General features: G+C 55.3%; 1 protein-coding gene across 2 annotated transcripts in view; it reads left to right on the top strand.

Annotated features, from left to right (window-relative positions):
* The first annotated feature begins 7836 nt into the window (after positions 1-7836).
* FGD1 (FYVE, RhoGEF and PH domain containing 1) overlaps positions 7837-23924 on the top strand; it is a 39185-nt gene continuing 23097 nt past the window's right edge. Inside the window, exon 1 of one of the 2 annotated variants that reach the window (XM_036428896.2) lies at positions 7837-8916. In XM_036428896.2, the coding sequence (XP_036284789.1) occupies positions 8613-8916 (304 nt within the window). In that variant the 5' untranslated portion in view covers positions 7837-8612. The remainder of the gene's footprint in view (positions 8917-23924) is intronic. The other variant, XM_045578298.1, reaches the window with a different exon arrangement.

Below are 23924 nucleotides of genomic sequence, written 5' to 3'. Positions count from 1 at the left end.
GGAGGTGTGCAGGAGGCAGCTGATCAATGTTTCTCTCTATCCCTCTCTCTTCCTCTCTGTGAAAAAAAATCAATAAAATATATTTTAAAAAATATTGTAGACCCCAAAGAGCTCTGCTCTTTGTGGATTATATCAATTGATATTTGCTGTATTAGAAGTGAAAACTGAGAAAGCTTAACTATATTCAATGTTCCATAACAATAAAACCTGTTACATTTAACACAAAAACATGTTCATGAAAAATAACTACATTTTCCAAAAGGAAAAGAATTCAGTGAAAAGAATGGCACTGGTTTACATTTTTGCAAATCTCTTCACTGTATTGCTTAATAGAAGGCAGCTGGATTTCCGTATCTGCTTCTGCATTCGATCTGTTGTGCTGTCACATGCCATAAAGCCTCTGGAAAACTCCACTCCGCATTCTTGAGAAAATGAGAGTAAAAGAAGCAAATAACATCTCACCAGCGTCATGGCTTGGGCTTCCTGCCTACCACCCCCTCCCCGCCCCCAGGCTCCCCAGACCGCACTGTGAGGACCACTGCTCTGTGGTATATACCTACACTGAGTGGCCAGAGTATTGTGATCTCTGAACCCATAATAATCTGGCCACTCCGTATATATATATTAGAGGCCCAGTGCATGAATTCGTGCACGGGTAGGGTCGAGCCAGCCTGGCCAGGGGGAAGGGACATGGGCAGTTGGCCGGCCTGCCTGCTGCTGGTCGAATTCCTGGTTGAGGGTACAATTTGCATTTTAGCCTTTTATTATATAGGATATACACTGAGTGGCCTGATTATTATGCATTCAGAGATCATAATCTGGCCACTCAGTGTATAATTGCTGGCTTATAGCATATGTTCATCATTCAACTTTACTAGAAAATGTCCACTATTTCTAAAATGCTTATATTCATTTACCCTCCCATCAATGGTGTATGGGTTCGGGCTTCATTCATTCCGGTGTTTCCCCCACCACTCCTCCAAAACTACTTTTATCAAGGCCATTACCAATATCTGTATTGCCATATCCAATGGACTCTTAATTAGAAATATATTTTTTAATTGATATCCTAGAGGAAGAGAAAGGGAGAGAGAGAGATAGGAACAGCAATGATGAGAGAGAATCATTGATCAGCTGCCTCCTGCACACCCCACACTGGGGATTGAGCCCAAAACCTGGCCATGTGTCCTGACCGGGAATAGAACCGTGACCTCCTGGTTCACAGGTCAGCGCTCAACCACTGAGCCACACCCGTTGAGCCCAATGGACCCTTTTTAATTATCTTGTTGATTTCTCAGCACTCTTGAAACATCACCAATACACCCCACAGCGCAGTGGTCACCAACCTTCCGGACCTCCGCAGACCACCAGTTGTCCTTCTCTCTTTACCTCTTTCTCAGTCTCTTTGCCACCTCCTGCTTCTTTGTCCCTGAGTTCCTTAGGACTCAGTCAAGGATCCTCATCCTTTCTTTATGCTCTGTTTCCGACTAACCTCTCATTTATATGTGACCACTCTTCTGCATGTGCTGCTACTGGTTTGACTTCCGCACTTGGCTATCTCAACAGCATGAGGAACTAAACTCTTGGTGTTCCCTGAAAACCTGTCCCTCTTTCTGTCTTCCTCACCTTAGTGAATGGCCTCGCTCCACGTGACCAGAATCCTGGGCAGCATCTTTGATTTCTCCCTTTCTCTCCCACCCACAAGCCCTTTCAATTCTAAATATCTCTCAAATCTGTTCACCTCTCTCCATCTCCACCACCCCACCTTCTTCCACTCATCATCATCTGATTGTAGTGGGATCCTAATGCTGTCCAACTCCAGTGCAATTCACAGCAGCCAAAGTAATTTTTAAAAATATGTTTTTGTTGATTTTGGAGAGGAAGGGGGAGGGAGAGACAGAAGCATCCATGATGAGAGAGAATCGTTGATCAGCTGCCTCCTGCACACCCCACACTGGGGGTCAAGCCTGCAACATGAGCATGTGCCCCGACCAGAAATCGAACCAGGATCTCCCGGTTCATAGGTCAACGCTCAATCACTAAGCCACGCTAGCCGGGCGGGTCAAGGTAATTTTTTTAAACATTAACTATACCATGTCAATCCCAAGCTTAAAACCTTTCAGTGTAGTGTATTCAGCATTTATCTATGAGAGTTGCTATTTCATTGTGACTCACTTCATCTACGATACAAACTGAAACAAAGTCTCATAAAACATATCCTTCCTGGGAAGCCTATGATACACTTTGATATTTTCTATCTCTTCTCAAAATGATTTAAGAACCTTCTGCAAATTGACCCACATTTAAAAGCACTGTTTGTTTGTTTGTTTGTTTTTAAATATATTTTTATTGATTTTAGAGAGGAAGGAGAGAAGGAGAGAGAAAGAAACATCAATGATGAGAGAGAATCATTGATTGGCTGCCTCCAGCACGCCCCACACTGGAGATCTAGCCCACAACCCGGGCATATGTCCTTGACTGGAACTGAACCCGGGACCCTCCAGTTCACAGGCCGATGCTCTATCCACTGAGCCAAACCAACCAGGGCTAAAAGCACTGTTTCAATAGCTTTTGGTTGCTCATAGAATAAGACCCCTTCTCCTTGACCATGTCAATAAAGCCCTATTCAATCTGGCTCCTGCCTACCTCTTCTACCTCATATCCCACTCCTCTTGGCCTCAGCTCACTATGCTCTCTAGGGGTGTCGAACTCAATCAGAGAAGGGGCCAAAATCTAAAATCCAGCCTAAATCGCGGGCCGAATGGTTTACTGAACAGTCATAAACTGTCATTGTGATGGAAACGCAGCGGAGTGCAGTGATGACAGCGCGGTGCGGGCCACATTGCAAGGCCTGGCGGGACGGATTTGGCCCGCGGGCCTTGTGTTTGACACATGTGCCTAGACACTCTGGCCTTCCTACAGTTCCTAAGTATACCGTTCCCCAGGGCCTTCCCTCTTGCTGTGTCCTCTGCCTGCAACACTCTTGCCTCCACTCATCATCTGCTAACTCCCATTCCTTCAATCTCAGCTTAACTAGCAGTCCTTGTCTGACCCCTCCAAGTTAAATTACCCCGCCCATGATCTAGTTCCTATCACCTTGTTCTGTCCCTTTATAGCCTTACGAGAGGCCCAGCACACGAAATTCGTGCACAGGTATGGTCCCCAGGTCTGGCCTGCGATTAGGGCCATCTTCCCCCGCTGCTGGCAGCTGGCCCTGCCCCCTGCTGCCACCCCCTCTCCCAGTTCGCCATCAGGCAATTGGAGCCTGCCAGCCAAGGGGAGGGACTGAGAGGTTGGCTGTCCACCCACTCACCAGCCCATCCCCCAACACCAGTTGCCCGCTGAGTGTGGGCAGCCAGCGGGGTGGGGTCCTTGGCCTGGTGATGCAGGTGTCCCCGCCTCCCACCTCTGGTTCCCCATTCCCCATTGGATGATCAGAGCCTGCCCACTGGGGGAAGGGACTGAGAGGTTGGCCGGCAGGCCCCAATCAGACAATCAGGGCCTGCAGGCTGGGGGCAGCTCCTACATTGAGAGTCTTCCCCCTGGTGGTCAATGCGTGTCATAGCGACCGGTCATTCTGTTGTTTGATCAATATGCATATTACCCTTTTATTATATGAGATCACAATTGGTAATTATGCATGTTTATGTGTATTCGCTACGTGTGTTTACTTCATGGTCCCTCCAGCATCAGACTGTAAACTGCAAGGGCCAAGTTTGTTCACCACAATCTTTTTAAAAATATATATTTTTATTGATTTCAGAGAGGGAGAGGGAGACAGAAACAACAATGATGAGAGAGAATCTCCAAGCCTACAACCTGGCACATGCTCCTGACCAGAATTGAATCTGGGACCCCGATGCTCTATCCATTGAGCCAAACCAGCCAGGGCTCACCACAGCCTTTAAAATTTTTGTTTTATTTATTGATTTTAGAAAGAGATGAAGGGGGAAGGGAGAGAGAGAGAGAGAGAGAGAGAGAGAGAGAGAGAGAGAGAGAGATTTGTTGTCCCGCTTATTTATGCATTCATTGGTTGATTCTTCCATGGAGTCTGAAACCCAGCCATGTGTCCTGACCAGGGATCAAACCCACAACCTTGTATTGTGATGATGCTTCAACCAAATGAGCTATCCATTTGGCCAAGGCTGTTGACCACAGTCTTATTCGTATCTGTCTTATTCACTACTGTGTAACTAGCGCTACACGTGGTTCCTGGCCCATGGTTTGTGCTCAAAAGGCATTCATGAGTGGTACCCGGCCAACATGCTCAATGGTTGAGCATCAACCTATGAACCAGAAGGTCATGGTTCAATTCCCGCTCAGGGCACATGGCTGGGTTTCAGACTCCATTCCCAATGCTGGGCGTGCAGGAGGCAGCTTATCAGTGATTCTCTATCATCATTGATGTTTCTCTCTCCCTCTCCCTCTCTGAAATCAATACAAATATATATATTTTTTAAATGAGTGGAGATCTGAAGAACAAATGAAGTGGAGATGTGGAGAGAGTTTCATGCAGAGGCTAGAGAGACTAAAACAGTCTAAGAATTTTAGCTTTTGCTTGCTTGGAATCTAGACAGCCTGGTAGGGGCCAGACCATGGAGGGCGCAGCTTAACCTTCCCTGTTATGGAAGGTAACTTTCCTTTTGAGTCAAAGGGGATTCATTGAAAGGTTCTCAACATCCAAGCGATATGATTTGATTTACCTTTTCAAAATATCAACTGCCTACAGTGTAGACGTAGGGGTGTCGAACTCAATCAGAGAAGGGGCCAAAATCTAAAATCCAGCCTAAATCGCGGGCCGAATGGTTTACTGAACAGTCATAAACTGTCATTGTGATGGAAACGCAGCGGAGTGCAGTGATGACAGCGCGGTGCGGGCCACATTGCAAGGCCTGGCAGGACAGATTTGGCCCGCGGGCCTTGTGTTTGACACATGTGGTGTAGAGAATAGATTCCAGGGAACAGGAGTGCAATGGGAAGGCAGGGACAGCACTGCAGTTTAGAAATGATGCTGGCCTGGCCTCGGGGAGTGGCAGCAGACATGAAGAGACTATGGAAATCAATTTGGGAGAGAGTCAGGAGGTTAAAATGATGAGACTTGCCCTAGCCAGTTTGGCTCAGTGCATAGAGAGTTGGCCTGAGGACTGATGGGCCCCGGGTTCCATTCCCATCAAGGATACATAGCTCAGTTGCAGGATCCATCCCTGGTTCTGGTCCCGGTCTACGTGCGTGCTGAAGGCAACCAATTGATGTGTCTCTCTCACATCGATGTTTCTCTCTCTGTCTCCCCACCTCCCTCCCACTCTCTCTAAGAAAATCAATGGAAAAGATATCCTCAGGGAGAATTTTTTTTTTTTTTTAAAGTGGGACTTGGTGATTGCAGCAGATGGAGCAGAGAGAAGAATCAGGGGTATGGCTCAGGGCTTGGCTTTGATTGGAATCAGTCACTAAGGCAAAATACAAAGGACAAACAGGTTGGGTAAAGCATGTTTTGAGTTGGGGAGAAGCTAAGATTTGGAGTGTCTCTGAGGTATCAGGTAGAGCTGTTTAGTAACCAGTTGAATGCATAGGTCAAGAGCAATATCTAAGACAGATATCACATGATCTCACTTATTTGTGGAATCTAATGAACAAAAAGAATTCACCAACAAAATAAGATCCAGCCGAAACCGGTTTGGCTCAGTGGATAGAGCATCGGCTTGGAGACTGAAGGGTCCCGGGTTCGATTTCAGTCAAGGGCATGTACCTTGGTTGCAGGCACATCCCCAGTAGGGGGTGTGCAAGAGGCAGCTGATCGATGACTCTCTCTCATCGATGTTTCTATCTTGCTATCTCTCTCCCTTTCTCTCTGTACAAAATCAATAAAATATATTAAAAAAAAAAAAAAAAAGATCCAAAGCAGGGAGGTGTAGAACAGACTGGCATACCTCAGTGTATTATTGGGGGAACAAGAAGAGTTAAACAGGGTGGTAAAGACCTAGAGTTGGTAAGGGGCTGGGAGGAGGGGGGAGGGGAGAAAATGGGAGATATCTGTAATACTACCTCTTTTTTAAAATATACATATATTTTATTGATTTTTTACAAAGAGGAGGGGAGAGGGATAGAGTTAGAAACATCGATGAGAGAGAAACATCGACCAGCTGCCTCCTGCACACCCCCTACTGGGGATGTGCCCCAACCAAGGTACATGCCCTTGACCGGAATCGAACCTGGGACCCTTGAGTCCGCAGGCCGACGCTCTATCCACTGAGCCAAACCGGTTAGGGCACTATCTCTTTTTTAAAAAGAGAAATATCCGGACTTGGGGCATCAATTTGGGAGTCATCTTCAAAGAAATGGTAATTGAAGCCATGGGAGCCGATGAGAAAGAAGACAAGAGTGCTCAAGCCAAAGCCCTAAAGGGCACCATCATTTCAAGGATGGACAAAGAAGATTCTGGAAAGTAAAGAGGAATTACAAAGAAGTAGGAGAAAAATTAAAATGTGGTGTCATGGAAGTGGCTTAAGGAGGAGGGAGTGGTCACCAGGGTCAAATGCTACCAAAAAGTCAGGTAGGATGACCTCTGAAAAGATTGTTGGGACCCAGCCAGTGTGGTTCAGTGGTTGAGCACTGACCTATGAACCAGGAGGTCATGGTTCGATTCCCAGTCAGGGCACATGCCCGGGTTGTGCGCTCCATCCCCAGTGTGGGGCATGCAGGAGGCAGGTGATCAGCAATTAGTAATTCTCTTGCATCATTGATGTTTCTCTCTCTCCCTCTCTCTCTCCTCCTCCTTCTCTTTCTCCCTCTCCCTCCCTTTTTGACAGGAATAAAGATATATATTTTTAAAAAGATTCTGTTGGGTTTCGTTATACAGGCCACACAGACCTTGATGAGAGAGCAGTATCAGGCAAGTCGTGGAGACAGATTGGAGTGGGTTGAAAGATAAGTGGGAAGTGGGAAAATTAAGACAGTTACGTGTAGGCGACTCTTGCGAAGTTTATGAAGAGAGGGAGGTTGTCGGAGAGGCAGACTTTGTGGTAATTGATCTGTTTAGAGATGGAAGAGACCTGGGTATGTTTAGATGCTGATGGGAAGGGGCAAGGGGCAGACTCGGTAGGTTTGGTGGCGAAAAGTCCAAAATTTCCTTCTTGGTGACTCTGTGAAGCAGGAGGGGGGACATCTGCTGAGGGTCGAGGCTGGTGAAGTTGGGTGTGTGAGGAGGGGGAGGTGTGAAATAGCTGCTGTAGAAGGCGGGGGGGGGGGGGGGGGAGCTGCCTGGGGACATAGAGTTGTAGGTCAGCTTTGAGGGCCTAGTGGAAGCTAGGGACCAAGAGTTTATAGTGGCACACATTTATGAGGCTGGATGCTTTGCTCTCGCAGTGTTTAGCCGCCTGGGCACAGGCATGGAAAAGGCGGATAGTTGGACTGGCCCAAGGCTGGGATCTTGCCAGGCGTATGCGACAATCCTGGGAACTGAGGCTGCTGGCAAGAGAAGGGCCAAGTAAACGACCATGAGGTCCGGTCCTCCCAGCCGAGTGAAGAGTATCCGAGACAAGCCCTCTCTGAGCTGAGCCATAGGGAAACTCTGGAACATGTGGCCAAGCTTCTGGAAAAGACATTGAAGGACAAGCGGAGGGAGGAAGACCCGAGATGGGACAGAAAGGCAGATGGGGGGGGGGGGGGGGGTTTGAGCCAGGAGCTTTGCCTGTGGGGGGCCAGGAGCGGTTGGGGAAGGCAGGCAGAGGGAGAATTTTGGGGGGGGGGGGATTTGGGGGCGGGCGCTGCGAGAAGTGAGGCGGCCCCGGTGAGGGGGCGTGGCCAGGAGCCAATCCCGGCGAGGGGGCGGGGCCCGGGGAACTGGGTCCCAGCGCCGCTGTGCCTGCGGCTGCCTCCGCCGCCGCTCCCGCCTCCCCACCCCCCTTCCCCGGGCTCCTTCCCGCCCGCCGCCGCGGAGACCCAGGCCGAGGCCGGGGAGGACGGCGGAGCCAGGCCCTGGCCGCTCCCCTGCCCCCGCGGCGGGAGCATCCTCCGGACCGATCGGCCGAGGGCGAGCCCCGCAGCCCGAGCGCGAGGCGGACACGCGCGCCCCCCGCCTCCGCCGCCCGCCTCCCCCTCCTCCCCTCCCCTGCCCGCCCCTCCGCCCCCCGGCCTCCGCTGCGGCGGGAGGAAGAACCCTCGCCGACCAGCCAGGGGAGCCCAGATCGATTCCCATTCCGGGGAGAAAGGAGAGACCCCGCTCTCCCGGCAGCCCGCCTCGCCCCGGGGCCTCGGAAGCGGCTCGCCGCCTGCGGGGGAGCCCGGACCCTCGGCCGGCCGCCGCCGCATAGACAGCGCTCCCCCGCGGGCCCCCGGCCCCGCCGAGCCCACTCCCCGCGCGGGGCCCGGGCCGGCGATGCCAGGCACGGCAGCGGCGGTGGCCGCGGCTGCTGCCGGTCCTGCCGCCGCTGCCACGGCCGCCGGCCCGGGCCCGGGCTGGGGACTCGGGGCTCCGCAGTGGGGCTGAGCCCGCAGCCCCGCCCCCCGAGCCCGAAGCCGCTGCTCCGCCGGGCGCCGGGCCTCCGCCGCCCGCGCCTCCACCCCAGGAGCCGGCGCCAAGCGGGGAGCCCGGGCCCCGCGCCCAGGCCCGGGCCATGCACGGCCACCGAGCCCCGGGGGGCGCCGGGCCTCCGGAGCCCGAGCACCCGGCCGCGAACCCCCCCGGCGCGCCGCCGGCCTGCGCCGACTCGGACCCCGGCGCCTCGGAGCCCGGGCCGCCGGCGCTCCGGGACTCGGGCTCGGCTCTCGGCGGAGCCCCGGAGCCCCCGTGTGCGGGACCCTCGGACGCTGGCCTGGGCGCCCCTCCGGGCCCCCGAGTCCTGCCCTGCGGCCCCAGCCCGCAGCACCACCGGGCCCTGCGCTTCTCCTACCACCTGGAGGGCTCGCAGCCCCGGCCTGGTGAGTGATCGGGGCAGGGAGCCGGCCGCGGGCCTGGCGCCGGGAGGGGGTTCTGGCTCTCGGCTCTCCCAGCTCCACCTCGGGGCGGCTCGCTCACCCTAAACCCTTGGAGTCTCCTCAACCTCCAACCCCTTCCCTCCCTTCCTAGGCCTCCATCCAGCCCTTTCCACCCCCGTCTCCAGCCTTTTCTCTGGCCCCTGGGCCCCCCTCAACCCCTCTGACCCCCCTCCTGTTCCATCTGATGAGGGTGATGGGAGAGGGAGCACTCCAGGCAAAAGGGGCAGGAGGGCAGGGCGGCAAGGGGGGGCTGGTTGGGGCAGCGGGGCTGGGGCAACAGGAGAAAAGGAGTCTCCCATTTGCCAAGCGCCTACATTGTGCCAGGCAGCAGGCTGGGTGCTTTGCATGGGTTCCCGTTTCATCCTGGGAGCCTCCTGTGAGGGGGGTATCGTTACCCCCATTTCGCAGGGGGGGGGGGGCTCCAGAAGTTGAAGTAACTTGCCCAAGGTCACGCAGCCCGTGCGGGACCAGGTTTCCAAAGCAGATCTGTTTGAGTCCAAAGTCTGCGCGCCCTCTGCCTCCCCCAAACCGGGGTTGGAGACCATGGGAGCAATGCCAAGCCTTCTGCTTATGTGATTTTCTCCTGCGCTCTTAGCAGCTCTGGAGTATGAGTGGAAAAAAAAAAAAAAAAAAAAAAAGAAAGGATGGCGGATGGATCCAAGGTTGGGGTTCTGCCAGGTGTGTGTGGCGGGAGGACAAGGGAAGGAGGGAAGGGAAGGTGCTGATGAGAGAGAAAGGTGGCCGAGGTGAGCCTGGGGGTCAAGCCGGAGGGGAGGGCTGGAGGGGCCGGTGGGCAGGGGGAGGGCAGACAGGTAAGGGCAGGCATAAGCCGGTGGCACCCAGCTGGGGAGCTGCAGGCTGCAAGGTTGTTGGTGAGGAGAAAGCTAGATGCTTGAACTTGGGTTTTCGGCGGGGGAACAGCTCTTGGTCAGGTCACAGCCAGTGCCAGGGGAAGCCTTGGCACCGCCTGGCACTCAGTGTCTCCCTCGCCATCTGGGGACATCCCCGTGGGAACCTGAGCTGCCAGGCTCCACAGGTCTCCTGGATTGCGACCCAGAACCAGGTAGCAGTAGCGGAGCATCCAAACCCAGGCAAGAGCCCTAGCCGGTGTGGCTCAGTGCGTAGAGCATCAATCTGTGGTCAAAGGGTCCCAGGTTCAATGACGGTCAAGGGCACGCACCTCGGTTGCAGGGTCCTCCCTGGCCCGGGCCCTTCGTGGCGCATGCAGGAGGCAACCGATCCATGTGTTTCTCTCACATCGATGTTTCTCCCTGCCTTTCCCTCTCTCTCCACTCTCTCTAAAATCAGTGGGAAAATATCCTCAGGTGAGGATTTAAAGCAAAACAAAAAACCCGGGCAAGGTGGATCCCTCGCTACTGTTATGACCTTGGGCTAGTCATGGAACCTCTGGTATGTTCGCAGGGGCTCCCTGGTGTGGGCAAGAGTCACCCAGCTGACAATGGCCTTTACCCCCCTCCCTTCCATGTGGCTCCCGCCACTTTCCAAACTCCCGCGATACCCCGGGTGGAGCAGGCTGCTCACCCACTTGCCAAGCACGCCCACCTCAGGACCTTTGCATCTGCTTTCTCCTCCGCCTGGCATCTCTTCCCCCTGCTTTCCACCTGGCCTGTTCCTCATCTTTCAGGTCTCAGCTCAGATGTCACCTCCTCCGAGAGACCTTCCCTGACCACTTAGGCAGGGCCACCTGTGAGTCTCCATGGCAGCTGCCAGCGCCCTCCCGTCCCTGTCCTCAGCGCAGTCCGCAGTGATCTCACTGTACGTGTCTGCTTGTGTATGGCCCGGCTCCCTCCGCTAGAATGTGAGCTCCGAGAGGGCAAAGGGATAGGATCTCTTTGGTTCACACTTGTATCCCCGGGACTAGTGCAGCGCCTGGCACACAGTAGGTCCTCAATAAATCTTCGTTGAACAAGTGACTGAACACATTCCAAGGGAACGCGTGGAAGACCCTCAGTAACTATTGTCTAAGGCCCATGTGTCAAACACAAGGCCCGCGGGCCAAATCCGTCCCGCCAGGCCTTGCAATGTGGCCCGCACCGCGCTGTCATCACTGCACTCCGCTGCGTTTCCATCACAATGACAGTTTATGACTGTTCAGTAAACCATTCGGCCCGCGATTTAGGCTGGATTTTAGATTTTGGCCCCTTCTCTGATTGAGTTCGACACCCCTAGTAAGGGGACAACCAAATCCCTGCCCTCCAGACACGCTTGGTCTGTAAGTCAGTAGCTGGGCAGCGTCTAGAAGGTTCGTCCGTGGCCTCTGATCAATGCACAGCGGAGATTCTGAGTTGCCGCCCCCCCTCCACCAGTCCTTCCAAATCTCACGACACACACCCTGCACTGCTCCCCTCCTCCCCCCAAACGTTTCCAGGATCCCTTTCCCACTGAAGTCCCTGCCTCTGTCATTGGTGGGTGTCTTTTTTGAACCCCGAGCTGAGACTGGGGTTCAGAAGGGTGTCAGGGAAGGACCCAGCCTCCCGGCCAGCCAGCCATAACTGACCTGGGTGAGTGACTTCCTTTCTCTGAGCCTTGGTTTCTTTACGTAGAGATACTGGCTGCAGGGCCTGCAGAATGAACTATTTTGTTTTAAATAAGAGGAAAACCTGAAGAGGGGGCGGAGGAATTACTCAGGCCGCCGCAGGGCAGTGCTGGGCCATGTGATTCACAGCAGCATGAGGCGTGAGCGGCTCAGGGGTAGGCACAAGTGACTTGCTTCTCTCTCACAGTCCTCGCCTATAATTGGCTCAGAGAGGACAGGGTTGGTGATTTCCGTGTGTGTATGTGTGAAAAGTGGGGGAGAGTCCTGAGCTTCAATTAAAGCGTTGAAACACTTCAGTCCACATGCTAAGACTTCTGTGTGCCTGCCAGCTTCCTCTCCCAGAAGGCTGAGGCCTTCACGGAATCGCCATCCTTAGGACCCAGTGGCCCATTCTGGGCAGAGGGGTTTGGAAAAATATCGGTATCATCCATGTCAGCGGTCGGCAAAGCGCGGCTCGCGAGCCGCACGCGGCTCTTTGGCCCCTTGAGTGTCCTAACACCACTTCTTCAAAGTAGACTCAGGCCGAAAACCGGCTTCTGCGCATGGGCCACGAAGTTTCAATCGCACGTGGTGTTTTGTGGAAGAGCCACACTCCAGGGGCCAAAGAGCCGCATGTGGCTCGCGAGCCACGCTTTGCCAACCACTGGTGCATGTGAAGCGTCTTGAATTGCTTGGAAGTGCTTTCTCTTTTAGTTCTCCCGGTTCCTGGTGGGGGTGGGCCGTTGTTTATTCCCGTTTTCCAGATTGGTAAAACCTGTGGTCTCCCCGTGTTATGCCAGAGAGGGCTTTGAGTAAGGGGACCAGATGTCCCGCTTTTGGCGGGACAGTCCCGATTTTTGAAAAATCGGGACTGTCCCGCCAAAAGCGGGACGTCTGGTCACCTTAGCTTTGAGAGAGTTCGAAGGCAGTTCCCAGGGGTAGGCTTGCTCATAGAGGCTTAGGGGGAAACCTACCCCATTTCTCAGGCCTAGAACATCCTTCCAGGTGCCGGGTATGGGGGGGCTTGGGGCCTGACTCTCCCTTGGCGGAAAGAGTTGCACCTGATGCATTTTTGTGGCTAGTGCGAGGACTGAGCCAGTTGCCAGAGCAACGAGCGGAGCTGGCTCTCTTGGATCTGGAGCCCGCGACACCCTCAGAACCCTAGGATGGTGGTCGGCAAACCGCGGCTCGCGAGCCGCATGCGGCTCTTTGGCCCCTTGAGGGTGGCTCTTCCACAAAAGACCACGGCCTGGGCGAGTCTATGTTGAAGAAGTGGCGTTAGAAGAAGTTGAAGTTTAAAAAAGTTGACTCTCCAAAGAAATGTCAATCGTTGTCCTGTTGATATTTGGCTCTGTGGACTAATGAGTTTGCCGACCGCTGGGCTAGGACTTAGGATTGGAACTGGGAAGGTTCAAGATACCTTTCCTGGGTTTCCCAAACTGGTGAGCGGCAGAATCCCTGGTGGACTTTGAAAAAATAAATGTGATCCCCAGACTCCACCCCAGAGCTCTGAATCCTGGGCTTGCAACTCAGGAATATATTTTCAAAAGTCCTTACGTGATTCTGATACGCAACCTAGAACAGGAACCACTGGGCAAGCCCATTCCCAGTCGGAGCAGCGGAAGCCCAGAGGCAGCTTACCCATGGTCCTCCGGTGAGTGGGCACCATTAGGACCAGGAGAACGCGTCGGGCTCCCCCCTGAGGTCCTCTCCCTGGCGCCCCTCACTCACTCCCCCCAACCCCAAAAGAAGGCATGGGCCCTGGCAGATGTGGCTGAGTTAGTGGAGCACCGTCCTGAGCACCGAAAGGTCGCCGGTTTGATTCTAGGTCAGGGCACATGCCCAGGTTGTGGGTTCGATCGCTGGCCGGGGTGCATACCAGAGGCAAACCATCCATGATCAATGTTTCTCTCACATCGATGTTTCTCTCACATCGATGTTTCTCTCTCTCTCTCTCTCTCCTCACCCCTCTCTCTTTCAAAATCAACAAAAACGTGTTTTCAATAAAAGGAGGCATAAGATCGAAGTTTCAAAACTAGTCAACCCCTCACCCACATACGCCCAAACACTGGCTGCCTCCGTTTACCCTCATGCCCAGCTCTCAGGAATGCCTACCATCTGGCGGTTCAGGCTGGAAGGCACTTGCAGTTCTGGGACGCTAGGTATTCCCAGCGCCCCCAGCACAGGGCCTGGGCCTGAGGAAGGCTGTGGAGGGGCGGCGGCAAGGTGGGAGGAGCAGGGAGGGTGCTTAGGGAGGACGTACAGTGGGGGCAAAGGGCATGGGGCATCCTGACATTCCCACACCCGCACGTGCAGAGCGGGTGGTGGGGGTGCCAGAGTGGGCGTAGGGAGACAGGCAGGTGTGTTTGCATTCATCCCGGCACGAGATGATGGTAGCTTTGGTTTGAGCAGTGGCAGGAGAGGAGGGTAAGATCTGAGAGGTGTTTAGACTAGACCCTGGTGGTGGCTTGGATATAGAGGCTGAAGAAGAGGGAGACATCAGAATCCTCTGGTGCACTGGTCGGCAAACTGCGGCTCGCCGCTCTGTTGACTAATGAGTTTGCCGACCACTGCTCTGGTGGGTGGTGATGGAACCATCTAGAAGTAGGCGCAGGATTGGGGGGAAGACCTGAGTTGTGTTTGAGATGTGTTGAGTCCGAGAAACCTGGGGGACATCCAGGAGGAGGTGGCCAGTAGGGCTGGGAAGCTCAGAAGAGAGATGCTGGCCAGCGCTTATCCCAGACCACACAGCTGCTCATGGGTCCGGGGGCCAGCCCCAGCCTTGAAGGCACAGATAGCGGGGTGGCAGTCACGCCTGTTTGGGGAGATCATGCACCACCTGCCCAGACGTTGCTGTGGACATGCCTGCAGGGGGCCGTTTTTCAAGCATGTTTGCACAAAGCAAAGCCCACGTCGCAGACACCCAGGGCGGTGGCTCCTGCCAAGCACTGAGGGCACTCCTGAATTCCTGCGGCTCTGTAGGGGTTCTCTCTGCGGAGGGCATTCTGAGAGGCTGCTTTTGGTAAGGACAAGAGGGGACTCATCACAGGAGGGGGTGGGAGGGCCGCAGTTGGAGATTGCAGGGGAGTGTTTTGAGAAAAGACCATCATCCGGGGCCTTAAACACGCATGACAGAATGGAAAGGACCAGGCTAAGAGAATTGAAGTTTCCAAGTTGCAGGTGGTTGGGGCCCCCATCCCTCCGCCCCTTCAGGTGCCTCTGTCCCGGCTGGTGCGACCTGCGGCCTCCAGGGGGAGTGGCAGCTGACAGTCCCCCAGATGGACTCAAACCTCTCGCCTTTCTGGGGGCCAGGCAGCTAAATGCCTTCGGCAGATGTGGAGCTGGCCAGACACGGCCTGGGTGGGGCTGAGACCTGTCTGGAATGGGGGCGGGAAGCGTGATCTGCCGCTGGCCTGCCCCTCGGAGCTCCCGCATCCAGAGAGAGCAGGTACCCTTGGGGCAGTGAGTCCAGCCGCTCTGTCTCCCATACCCGGTTCCTTGGGCCCAGAAGCTATCACACCTCCAAAAGGTGCCTCAAATACACACACAGGGCTGGAGACATGGTTGCAGGGAGGTAGCGAAAAAAACCTCGGCGCTCCTGGCTCTGCCTGGGATTCACTGTGCCCCCCCCCCCCGCCCCGCCTCCCTTCTCCCCTCGGGGCCTTGGTTTCCCCGTTTGTAAGCCTGTGGACCTGGTCGTCGACTCTGATTGACATAACAGTGTATACGTGCCTGGGGAGTGGTTGAGCCAGGGCGACCTGGGAGCCAGGAGGGCATGTCTTCATTTGACAAGCGTTTATTGAGCACCTACTATGTGCTTGGTCCTGGGAGAGGTCCTGGGTGGGCAACGAGGCAGGTGTGGATCCCCATCCGGGTGCAGCTCCTCTCCAGCAGGGACGACAGACACCACAGCTAATGGCAAGCACAGATGCTGCCGGAACGGATGACGAGGGGGCGGGCCAGGACCCTTGTGTGAGGCCGGAAGGGAAAGTAGGGGCGCAGAGGTAAGGAGAAGCAGCGGCTGCCGCTCGCTGGGGCCACGGGAGCCACATGTGCCAAAGCCCCAGGCGGAAGAGAGCACTTTCGAGGAACAGACGAGGCCATTGTGGCTGGGGGTGGGGAATGTGCCCCAGCTGGGCCTGACTGGTCCCCAAGCTCAGGAGTTTGCAGTTCACCCTGCAGGCAGAGCAAAGGGAGCCCTTCGCTGGGGGGCTGCAGGAAGGGGGGGGGGAGCCCGTTTTCACAGACTGGCTGTGGTGTTGAGTGCCTTGGGGGGGGGGGGGCTAAGAATTGGAGGGAAAAGGGAGTTAGGCTGGGGTGAAAGAGTATGTATGGGTTGTAGAGTCCGGTCTGCAGGGTTGGGGTCCGGCTGGATGCAGGAGCAGAGGGAGAGAGAGGAGACGGGGAGAAAGCCAGCCTGGAGCTTGGAGAGCAGGGCGGGTGGAGGTGCCCTCGCAGGATGGGGCAGGCAGGCAGGCAGGCAGGCAGGAAGAGAAGCCACCCAGGGCCGGGGCAGGGGTGTGGTTTAGGGTGCAGAGGCCTGGGAGCCTGGAGATGGGCACATTCAGGTGTCAGTGGCCAGTGGGCATCCACTGTGCCCATGGGCGCGCCAGAGGAGGCGGGGAGGGGCACAGGTGTGTGGCCGAGGCCCAGGCAGGGAGCTGCAGGTTCCGCCTGGCCCTGAAAGCTTCCAGCCATCGGGGAGCTCCGCTTCCCCGCGGCCCGTGCTCGGAAGGGTTAAGCCATGGACGGAAGGCGCCTGGAGAAAGCGGGAAAGGCAGGACTGGCAGGGCTGGCCCCAAGGAGCCGCAGCTGGCATGGGAGCCCTTCCGCCCTGGCCGGCCTGCTGGGCCCCGCCGCCCCCGCGGCCGCCTGCTCCTCCGCCTCCACCTCCACCTTCCCTGCCTCCCCCCCCCCCCCAGCCCCGCCGGCTCCCCGAGGCGGGGCCTCCGCCTAATGCATTCCAGGTGTGGGCCGGCCCCTCCCCCACCCGGCAGCCGGCAGGGGAGGGGGTAGGGACGGCGTGGGTCTCACTATGCATCGCTTAGGGGCTCCAGCCTACACACCCCGCATCCATTCAGAGATCTGTGTGTGCGCCCAGGGTCAGGCCGTGGGGAGAGACACCACCCCCCCCACCCCCCGCCCCAGATCCGGCCCTGCCACTTTCTAGCTTCTCGGGACATCACCTCTGTGCCTCGGGGAGAAAATGGGGCGATCATCCTCCCCCACTCCCCCCCCAGGTGTTGTAAGGATTGAATGCTGCAGCCACGTTCAACAGATGGCCCCGCCTGCCCCTCTGTCTCTGCCCGTGGCTTCTGGGCCTGCGCCTCACTGTCCCCCGCTCCCTCCGGCTGGCCCCTGCCATGTCTGCCTGTCAGTCTGTCTCTCTAGCTGTCTGTCCGGTGCTCTGGCTCTGGTTTTCCTGCCTTCTCCTTCCTTGTCTTTGTCCCAGTCTCCTGCCTTCATAATCTCTCTTGGGCCAACTCTCAATTCCTACCAGGCCTCTGATGACAGGGGAAGAGGGTGGGGGCTGGGGTCCCTGGGGTCACACACAGCTGGGGTCACAGGGGCCATCCCTGGCGGCTTTGTCCTCCCCGGGAGGGAAATCCCAGCCAGCGTGGCAGCCCCAGCCCCGGGTAATTACTGCCCCAGTGCTCCCAGCTGCACTCCACTCCCTTCCCTTCCTGTCCTCTGAAGTCCCCAGCCCCTCCCGGGGGTGGAGCAACCGCCCCCATGCCGCTGGGGCCTGAGGTCCGGAGACACTGGGAGGAGGTAGCCTGGCCCTCCAGCAGTCAGGGAACTGGAAGCGGGAAGGGCCGCCTGTATTCCCATGTGGTTGTGGTGTGTGCGTGTGTGCGCGCATGTGCCTGGCGGCCTGGCTGCTCCGTCCCTGTGGGTCCGTGTTCTGTGCATCTCAATGTTCCCGTTTCCATTTGCCCACATGTACGTTCCAGCGTGTGTCTGTGTATCCCTGTGTCTCTTTGAGTCTGTAGTATGTTGTGTGTTGCTGAGTGCCTGCGTGTGTGTCACCTCGGCTCTGCCTAAGCCCCTGGGGGGTTCTAGATGTGTCTGCATGTGGGTGTCAGTATGTAGATCTTACGTGTGTGTGTGTATGTGTGTGTGTGTGTGTTTCTGTGCTGTTGTCCATGTCCGTATGCCTCCTAGTACCTTGGGTAGTGCTGGTTGATGTGTGTGTGTGTGGCACGGCCTTTTGGCCTCTCCTGACCCTTCTCTTGTTCTGGAACCTTCCTGGAAACCCAGCTTCTCGGTTCATGGTGCCCTCAAACACACTCTTCACCTGCCCACCGCCAGTACCCGCACTTTGCTCTTTTTTCTCCCCTTGCCCGCACCTCCCCGCTCAGTCCCGCGCTACCTGTAAAAGCACTCCCATCCCGACAGCTGAGCTCAGAAACCAGCTCCTGTAGAAAGCCCCTCCCCCATGTGATTTCCTTCCCAGCTCAGCGGACACTGACTGAGGGTGTGGTGCTCTGTGGCTCCGGACATGGGCACACTTGGGATCAAGTCCCAGCTCAACCACTTCTAGCTGTTTAGCCTCAGGCAGTTTTTTTTGGTTTTGGTTTTTGCTTCTCTGTGCCTTGGTTTCCCCATCTGTAACATGGGCTTGTTGGGAGGGTGCCACACAGCAAAGCGTCAACACAGTGCCTGGCCCAGAGTAGGTGTGCAGCAAACAGTCGTATCCCCACACCTTATATCCTCCACTACAAAGTGAACACTGCCCTAGCTGGTGTGGCGCAGTGGATAGAGCATCGGCCTGCGGACCAGAGGGTCCCAGGTTCGATTCCGGCCAAGGGCACGTGCCTGGGTCACAGGCTTGGTCCAACATGCAGGAGGCAGCCAATCAATGATCCCCTCTCATCATTGATCTTTCTATCCCTCTCTTCCTCTCTGAAATCAATCAAAATATATATTTTTAAAAAGTTCTGAAAGTTCCTCCTGCTCTCTTCTCCGGGTGTCCTGCCCAGGGCAGAACGGAAACTGGATCAGACAGAACAAAAGGCAGATTCTAGCTCAGGGAACTGCCGACAAGTTTTGCAGGAGCCAGCAGTCTGAGCTTTCTCAGGGTCAGAGGAGACTGGGCCTTCCAGTGGCTGGACGAGGGGATCCCCACGGCTGCCACCCAAGAGCCACAGCACATAAGACAGAGCAGGAGAGACACAGCAGGAATGGAAGGGGCTTAAAGGACCATCTAAGTGAGGTGGTCCTTCGTTTCATTTGGCCTAGTCACTGCTTTTAAAATTGGGGTGTTTCACATAAAAGTCTGGATTTCTGATCCTCTCAAAATATTGGGAGATCTGGAAGTAAATACAGGGCCCCGTTAACTCAGTGCAACCATGAAACGGATGGAAGGAGGAACTGCGGTTCCTATTCTCGGAGAGGCATGTACTGTCCAGTTTACCGCAGTCTTCACCACTCCCTATTGCCCTACGCTGTCCTGTTTGACAGAGATGGCCTCGCTTTACACAAAGGTCCGCACTTGACAGAAACATCCTTCACTTTTAAGAAGTGTCACTTCACTAAGAAAGTTCCTTCATTTTACTGATTTTTCAGAGAGGAAGGGAGAGGGATAGAGTTAGAAACATCGATGAGAGAGAATCATCGACCAGCTGCCTCTTGCACACTCCCCACTGAAGATGTGCCCGCAACCACGGTACATGCCCTTGACCGGAATCGAACCTGGGACCCTTCAGTCCACAGGCCGACGCTCCATCTACTGGGCCAAACCGGTTTCAGCAGTGCCCCTGTTTTTATGCAGAGTCTTTATGTTTCAGAAGACCCGTCTGCTTCAGGGAAGGGACCTTTCAGCTACCCCCCCCTCCACACACACACACACACACACACACACAGCTCACACTTTTAAAAAATATATTTTTTTCTTTATTTCAGAGAGGGAGGGAGAGAGAAACATCAATGATGAGAGAGAATCATTAATCCGCTGCCCCCTGCACCCCCCTACTGGGGATCGAGCTCACAACAGGGGTATACCCCCTTGACCAGAATTGAACCCGGGACTCTGAGTCCACAGGCCGATGCTCTATCCACTGAGCCATACCAGCCAGGGCCACGGCTCACCCTTGACAGAGCTTTGTGATTGAACTTGCAGAGGACATCTGCCAGGTCCAGTGAGGCTGGGTGCCATCTGGCCACCAAGGTGGCATGGATGTCACGGGCAAAGGGCGGGTGGGAAGAGGTGGGGGCGCTCGCCTCTATCCTGTTTTTTTTTCTCAAGCTGGGGGACTCTGCCCCACACGGAGCTGGCTTCCCAAAGGCACTTTCTTATTTACTGCAGTTCTTCCTTCTCCACTCCCTCTGTTCCCTCTCCCCCACCCCACCCCAGGAATGCCAGCAGTCCCAGGGGCCTACCTCAGCCTGCAGAGGCCAAGATCTGGGCGTGCATTGGGGAGCAGGAGGCCTGGGCGCCGGGGCCGCCTTTATCCCATTCCAGAATCGCACCAGTCCCTCACATCGCACATCTCACCGTTGTGCAAATGGGGACACTGAGATCCCGGGCTGCTAAGTGACCCCCAGGTCACCAGGGATTAATGGCCTGGCCGAGGTCCAGTCCGAGGCCCTCTTAGCTATCTTGAGATGAAGCCAAGGCTACAGCTGGGGAAAGGAGTGGGGGTGCTTCTGGCCAGGGAGGGGGAACGCTGGGAGCTGAAGTTCCCCGAAAGAGATGAGGAGAGTCCGGCCGGTGTGGCTCAGTGGTTGAGTGTTGACCTAGGAGCCAGGAGGTCACGCTTTGATTTCCGATTTCCGGTCCTGGATTGCCAGCTGGATCCCCAGTAGGGGGCGTGCAGGAGGCGGCTGATCAATGATTCTCTCTCATCACTGATGTTTCTATTTCTCTCTCTCCCTCCCTTCCTCTCTGAAATCAATAAAAATATATTTGAGCCCTGGCCAGTTTGGCTCAGTGGATAGAGCATTGGCCCACAGACTAAACTTTAGTCCTGGTCCTGGATTTGATTCCGGTCAAGGGCACGCACGTCAGTTGCAGGCTCCATCCGGGCCCTGGTCTGGGCGCGTGCAGGAGGCAACCAATTGATGTGTGTCTCTCACATCGATATGTGTCTCTGTCTCTTTCCCTCTTTTTTTTTTTCTCTCCCTCTTTCCCTTGGGAACGGGCAGCCAAGGAGTCCCGGTCCTCAAACACACCTGCTCTGCCTGTACGCCCAGAAGCATGTGCCCAGGGCACTTACCAAGCCTGGGCTTGCAGGAGCCAGAAACAATTTTTGGAATGATTTTGCTATTTCAATAACCATCAGGTGTCACGGGAAAATTCAGACTTCTGTTTTAACACTTCCTTCCCCGTGGTTTGCGGCCTGAGCTGAATTTGAGTGGAGTGGGGATGGGGCGCCATAGTCTCTTCACTGCCACCTGCCTCTGGTGGCATCCAGCTGGATCTGCCATGGAGAGTGGGGCTGGCTTCCGAATCCGAATCCGAATTCGAATCCATCTCTGGCTGGCTTGCTTGGTGTCTGCAGTGTCTCCACAGCTTTGTGCTGAGTGGTGGCCTGTGGGTCTGCATGTCTGTGTGTGCAGTTTCATGCCTGTGATGTGCAGTTCTGTTGGCTTTTTTAAAATATATGTTTTAGCCTGGCCGGCGTGGCTCAGCAGTTGAGCGTCGACCTGTGAACCAAGATGTCAGGGTTCAATTCCCATCAGGGCACATGCCCGGGTTATGGGCTCCATCCCCCACATCCCGTGCAGGTGGCAGCCAATCAGTGATTCATATTCTCTCTCTCTCTCTCTCTCTCTCTCTCTCTCTCTCTCTCTCTCTCTCTCTCTCTCTCTCTCTCTCCTTCCCTCCCTCCTTCCCTCCCTCTTTGAAATCAATAAAATATATATAAAATAAATAAAAATATATGTTTATTGCTTTTTAGAGAGAGAGGGATAGAGAGATAGAAATATCGATGAGAGAGAAACATCACGATTTGCTGCCTCCTGCACACCCCCTTACTGGGGATGGAGCCCGAAAGCCGGGCATGTGCCCTGACCGGGAATCGAACTGGCAACCTCTTGGTTACTGGGTCGACACTCAACCACTGAGCCACACCAGCTGGGCAGTTCTGTTGGCTGTTATGCCCAACACACCCACATTGCTCCGTGGGTGGGGGACACTATGCCCTTTCCCTTCATTGTCTCACGGACTCCCCAAACCAGGGAGTTGTGGTTAGTATGCTCTTTTTCCGACGGGGAAACTGAGGCTCAGATCGCTGGCGAGGCTTGCTTAGGGTCACACAGCGAGTAAACGAGGGTTTTGGTTTTAACTCCCGCGTGAACTCTGAACCAGCTGTTCCTGATGAAGGTACTAGTGGTCGGCAAGCTCATTAGTCAACAGAGCAGGAACCCAAGGCTCACGAGCTGCAGTTTGCCGACCACTGCCTTAATCCATGCTGCGTGCTCAGCAAGTGTGGTCTTTGATTTCAGAGAGGAAGGGAGAGGGAGAGAGATAGAAACATCAATGATGACAGAGAATCACTCATCGGCTGCCTCCTGCACGCCCCCCACTGGGGATCGAGCCCACAACCCGGGCATGTGCCCTTGGCCGGAATCGAACCCGGGACCCCTCAGTCCTCAGGCCCACGCTCTGTCCACTGAGCCAAACCAGCCAGGGCACAGCAAATACTTTTTTGGCATAGCATAGTAAGTTTTTAGTAGAAGGAGGCATGAGGCATGCTTCCACTCCGAAATTATTCATTGTTTTTCTGAAATTCAAGTACAGCTGGGCAGCCTGTATTTTATCTGGCCACCCTGCGGCTGGCCTCTCCCTCCCCAGGCCCGACTGGCTGACTCCCTTGCACTTCCTGAGCTGCGCTGAGCGCCTCCTGAATGAGAGAGAGCCTCTTGTCTTTGAGATCCGGATCCTCCCCGAAGGTCAGGGTCAAGACTGCCCTCCGGCCTGACTGCCTGTCCGGGTGCAAACCCCCACCTCTGCTCCACAGCGTGGCTGTGTGTGTGTGTGTGTGTGTGTGTGCATGTCAAGCCTGCCACACACGGACATGTGAACAGCTCTGAGGTTCTCAGTAGGTCTTGAGGACGGTGCACACAGAGTGATGAGGTTTGGGGATGTGACTTAATGTGGGGGTGGCCTTTTTGATCTCTGCTTCAAGGGGCACTGGGGACACTGGTGAGCCCAGTGGTGGAGGGACCAGTGCTGGTGTCAGGGCTGGCTGGTGTTGCTCAGTGGGTAGAGCATCAGCCTGTAGACTCAAAGGTCCCAGGTTCGATTCCAGTCAAGGCCATGTACCTTGGTTGCAGGCACATCCCCACCCCAGTGGGGGGTGTGCAGGAGGCAGCTGATCGATGTTTCTCTCTCATCAGTGTTTCTAACTCTCTACCCTTCTCCCTTCCTTTCTGTAAAAAAAAATCAATAATAATAATAATAATAATAATAATAATAAAAAACACAGACCAGTGCTAGCCGGTTTGGCTCCATGGATAGAGCTTGGGCCTGCAGACTGAAGGGTCCCGATTCTAGTCAAGGGCACGTACCTGGGTTGCAGGCTGAATCCCTGGCCCTGGTCAGAGCGACCAATCTCTGTGTGTCTCTCACATGGATGTTTCTCTCTGTGTCTCTCCCCCTCCCTTCCACTCTCTCAGTGGAAAAATATCCTCGGGTGAGGAATAACAACAACAACAACAACAATTCTTTTTTGAATAAACTAAGGTAAAATGTAAGACAGAAAGTGGGGGGGGGGGGGAGTACAAAAACAGGCCAGAGAAAAGCAGTGCTGGCCGCGGCTGGGCGGGGAGGAGATGGGGCAGTGGGCAGGGCTGTGGTATCTAGGAAGGGGAGGGTCAGGGAGGGCCTCCCGAGGGATGGGATTTTTATATCCTGCAGTTCCCAGTCCACCAGGCTCAGAGCAGAGCTCAGAAATATTTAGGGGATTAAATGAACCCAAGAGAAGCCAGGAAGTCCAGCAGGTCATGAGGGGCCGCCGAGCCCTAGCTGAGCAGTTCCTGTTTTCCCCACAGGAGCTACAGAAGGTTCTCGAGCAGGTAAGTGGCAAGACCTGGGGCCAAGGGGCCGCTGAGGGAAGACGGAAAACAGGGGCATGTAGGCAGAGGGACAAGGGAGGGGAGCACTGAACTGGGGGGGCGGGATTTCTAACCTTTCCCTCCGTGGACCCTTGCCTGCTTGCCTGCTTGTTGGCCAGGCTGAGGCTCCTGCACGGAACCCCATGGTTCATCTCCGTATGGGTGGGTGTGGGGGTGTGGCTCCCTAGCCACACTGTCTCTGAAGCACCAGGTACACCCCTCTCCCCCTGGCTCCCCTCTTCTCCAGGCTCCCCTCTTCTCCAGCCTCACCTGAGAGAGCATGCTTAAGGAAGGAGTCTAATCCAAGACCCGTCTGTGGAAAGTCTGCATGGACTTGCTGTGTGACCTTGGGCAA

The sequence above is a fragment of the Pipistrellus kuhlii genome, unplaced genomic scaffold (assembly GCF_014108245.1).
Source record: "Pipistrellus kuhlii isolate mPipKuh1 unplaced genomic scaffold, mPipKuh1.p scaffold_m20_p_95, whole genome shotgun sequence".
NCBI classification, from domain to species: domain Eukaryota; kingdom Metazoa; phylum Chordata; class Mammalia; order Chiroptera; family Vespertilionidae; genus Pipistrellus; species Pipistrellus kuhlii.
The sequence above is the reverse complement of the archived record's forward strand: the minus strand, read 5'-3'. Positions and strand labels throughout refer to the sequence as shown.